The sequence below is a fragment of the Haliotis rubra genome, unplaced genomic scaffold (genome assembly GCF_003918875.1).
Source record: "Haliotis rubra isolate DU_JTF1 unplaced genomic scaffold, ASM391887v1 Scf166, whole genome shotgun sequence".
In the NCBI taxonomy this organism is placed as follows: Eukaryota; Metazoa; Mollusca; class Gastropoda; order Lepetellida; family Haliotidae; genus Haliotis; species Haliotis rubra.
This window is the reverse complement of record NW_025765625.1, coordinates 1244727-1248452: the sequence shown is the minus strand read 5'-3', so window position 1 is coordinate 1248452 and position 3726 is coordinate 1244727. Positions and strand designations below refer to the sequence as shown.

Here is a 3726-nt window from a genome sequence, read left to right as displayed (position 1 = left end):
TGATGTCCTAGTAACTCTCAGGAGTCAAGCTGCCAAATACGGTCACCCGTCCAATGACTCTCCGCGCTCAACGTTGCTTAACTTCAACTGATTTGTGACCTGAGCTCTACTCACTGGACCACACACCATCACATGTACCCTAGAACCACAACACACATCTGAAGTTAGAAAATAATTTCTCCCGCTTGTAAAAATATTTCAACTGTGGGGCTGTTATTAGTGACCGTTCATATTTATTACTAGGTGGGGTGATGATGATATTTATGGAGAAGCATGTACAATGTGATTGACCCCCCCTAAAATGTATGCACAATTTATGCACAAAATCAATTACCCCCCTCCCCTTCCCATATTCTGTAAGCCTACTTTTAAATATTTTTATGTACAAAATTGATGACCCCTAGAACATGTGTACAAAATTGATGACCCCCTACCTTCCCCGAAAAATTGGTGACCCCTTAAAATCATCCTCAGTATGGATGATTTAGAGAAGAGGAAGTTGATTTTAGAGTATTATAACATGGACATCAGATCAGCAAAAGTCATTTCAAGTAGAACAGGCATCCTTTGTCCACTGTTTATCGTGTTTTGAAAAATATTGCAAATGAATATGGTATTGAGCACCAGGGAGGCGCAGGTAAGCCCAGAAAATTGACTGTCGGTGACAGGAGGCGGCTTAGTATTCTTGTTTCTAAAAACAAACGAAGGAGTTTAGAAAACTTAAGGCTGGATATGATTGATAGAGGAACTTTGGCTGTCTGTAAGGAGACAATTTAAACTGAGCTGCATGCAATGGGTTGGCAGAAAAGTCGAGGAATTCCATCACCTATCATGAAACCTGAACAAAAGGACGGAAGGTTGAACTGGTGCTTACAGCATAGAAATTTTAACTGGGACAACGTGATTTTCTCAGATGAAAGTTCTGTGTGGCTGTTTCCTAATACACTGAAATTCTGGACCAAACAAACTGAAAAACCTTTGTATCAGCGCTCAAAGTACAGTCCGAAATTTAACGTGTGGGGTGGCATATCTGTGTTAGGGGCAACGCCCCTCTGTGTATTTGAAGGGAATATGAACAGTGAGCGGTACACAGATATTCTCGAGGGACATTCACTTCCATCTTCTCACGTGTTCTATTGACATTTTTGGATTTTCCAGCAGGACAACGACCCAAAACATCGTTCAAAGCATTCACAGGCCTGGTTTCGGACCTAAAATATGACATTATTAGATTGGCCAAGCTATAGCCCTGACCTAAATCCAATAGAAAATGTTTGGGGACTTTGGGGACAGCATGGACCACGACTTTCTAACTTCTTTGATCAGTAGTATGCCCCGCCGCATTGAAGCCTGCATTGCTGCCTATGGTGACTTGACAAAATACTAACTGTCTTTGAATCTGGAGTTATGTTCTGCTAATATTCACATTTAATACGTGAGTAATGAATGAAAACAATAAAAAAATTACAATATTTAAATTCTCAATAATTTCTGGTTGTACTGTGTACATACGCTACTCTATGTAAATCATTCTGAATATCTTCTCGTCCAGAAACGTTATTTTCAAATGTGATTAGGTTGTTTTTTTTCCTTATTTGTCATTTGTCAAATGTGTCCCTTTATGAATGTGTTTCATATCACGCTTGAGTTCAACAAAATGTTTTTATTGGGACTAAAGATGATTGATGGGCAAGTAACGTACGTGGTGACGATACATGAGAAACATTTCCAATTTACGACCCTAAATTCCCCAACTGTCAGGCTTTTAACACAAATGTACAGCGAAATAACACTGGACCATAAATATTCCCGATTCCAAATGGAAATTAGGAGATATAGGTTTACTCTTGTGTTCCGCGATTTCAAGTTGAAAATATACTTGGAAACCGTCCCCTGATTCAGGTTTGGAAACCACACACACATTAACACTGAAGGTGTAGCACCTGTGAAGACATGGCCAATAAGTCAGGGTGCTGTTGTACAAAACCTTAGCGCTAAGACTACCTTAAGGTATGGGAGTTACGGTCACCTTAGCGCACCCTGGGTGCCGTTGTACAAAACAACCTTAGCACTAAGACTACCTTAAGTCTATGTTAAGGTGTGGGAGTTACGGCCACCTTAGCGCTAAGGTCGCTTTGTACAACGGCACCCTGGTCTTCAGCAACACATGTCAGTCGTACGAGGCGGCCGGGATCGGGTGGTCAGTCTTCGTATCAGTTGCGCAGATTGATGCTCATGCTGCTGATCACTGAATTGTCTGGTTCAGACTTGATTATTTACAGACTGCCACGATATAGCTGGAATATTGCTGCGTGTGGCGTTAAACAACAAACAAACTGAAAGGTGTCCAATCTTTGGAAGTCAAAGGGAACCACCAAAGCTGAAAACTATCGCCTGGTGAATTTCAACTCAGTTAAAAGGATCCTTGTATTTTCGACGAACATTTGAGGTTACCAACAAACCTACAGATCGATCAGTTCAAAACAGTATCTCGCATGTAGTTCTGCTTTGTATAATTGTTAAAAAATATGTTCTATGTCAGGTGAGTCCGGCGCTTCCAGTAATACTAACGATGTCATCCCATGTAACCAACGTCCCATGTTTGACACATGGAGGGATGTGTCCCCCGTTGGCTTTTTCTACAAGTGGGCGTGGGTCCCCGCCGCCTGCAAATACATCATTGCAACTATCGACGACTACGAAGGATGTTTACGTAACCGACGCCTTCTCATATACGGAGACTCCACAACACGACAGTGGTTTGTTCATATCCGGAAACTGCTCCAACTCGAAATGGCGACTCAGATGTTTGAGGACGGTCAGCCTTGGCACAAACCCTGCCGAGCTGTCAACTACCTCCACAACTATTCAGTGTTCTGGGGACCTCACGAACTCCCTTTCTACGGAGGACCCAACAGGGGCTTCAACAGACCTACGTTTGTTTACCTAGATGAAATACCCAACCATTCAAGAGATATTGTTGTAATACACTACTACCTTCATTTTGTGTCGTTCCATCCAAGCGTGTTCACACGTCACATCCGGCGTCTCTACCAATCAGTGGAGTCCCTTGTGTCACGTGCCCCAAACGTCACCGTGGCAATAAAGGGCCCCCATACATTGCAGGATCTGCCAGGTCGATTGGAAGACTACTGGGGCCCTGTCTATGACAATATTATACGTGATACGTTTAGACCAATCATGGACAAAGTGTTGTATTTGGATTTTTGGGATATGACTTTAGCCGCTGAGAACCAGAGTCTTCATCCAAATGATACGATCGTCTCCAGTATGGTGCATTATATGTTAAACATGGCTTGCAGGAAAATACATTTATGAATTAATACCCAGTGTTATATTTTTTCTTGGCGACACAGGTTCATTACACCATTGTTAGGATAGGCCAGGGGTTGAGATAGAGAGGGGGCTATTATGCCTTCATTAACACGTGACACGTTGGATATGGATAGTTAGGGTATTCAGTATACTATTAATCTCTTCCAGTACATTTCTTTAAATCAATGAATGAAAATGATTGTATTTCGGTGCAGCTTAACTTCTATCTGACATGCATATGTGTTCGTGTGCTGTATAATATCAAAGCAGTGATAAATGTCTACGTTGCAATGAGCGAGATGTCACATGCCAACCTCTACGATTTTATCGTAGTCCCTACGAATTTTAACCTCAAACTACGCCAATACGATTGCACTAGAAATTCAACGA

General features: G+C 41.9%; 1 protein-coding gene across 1 annotated transcript; it reads left to right on the top strand.

The window, feature by feature from the left end:
• Positions 1-2598: 2598 nt before the first annotated feature.
• On the top strand, positions 2599-3339 carry LOC124272073 (NXPE family member 2-like). Its single transcript, XM_046707210.1, has one exon. The coding sequence runs from the start codon at positions 2599-2601 to the stop codon at positions 3337-3339; it is 741 nt and encodes a 246-aa protein (XP_046563166.1).
• Positions 3340-3726: the final 387 nt, after the last annotated feature.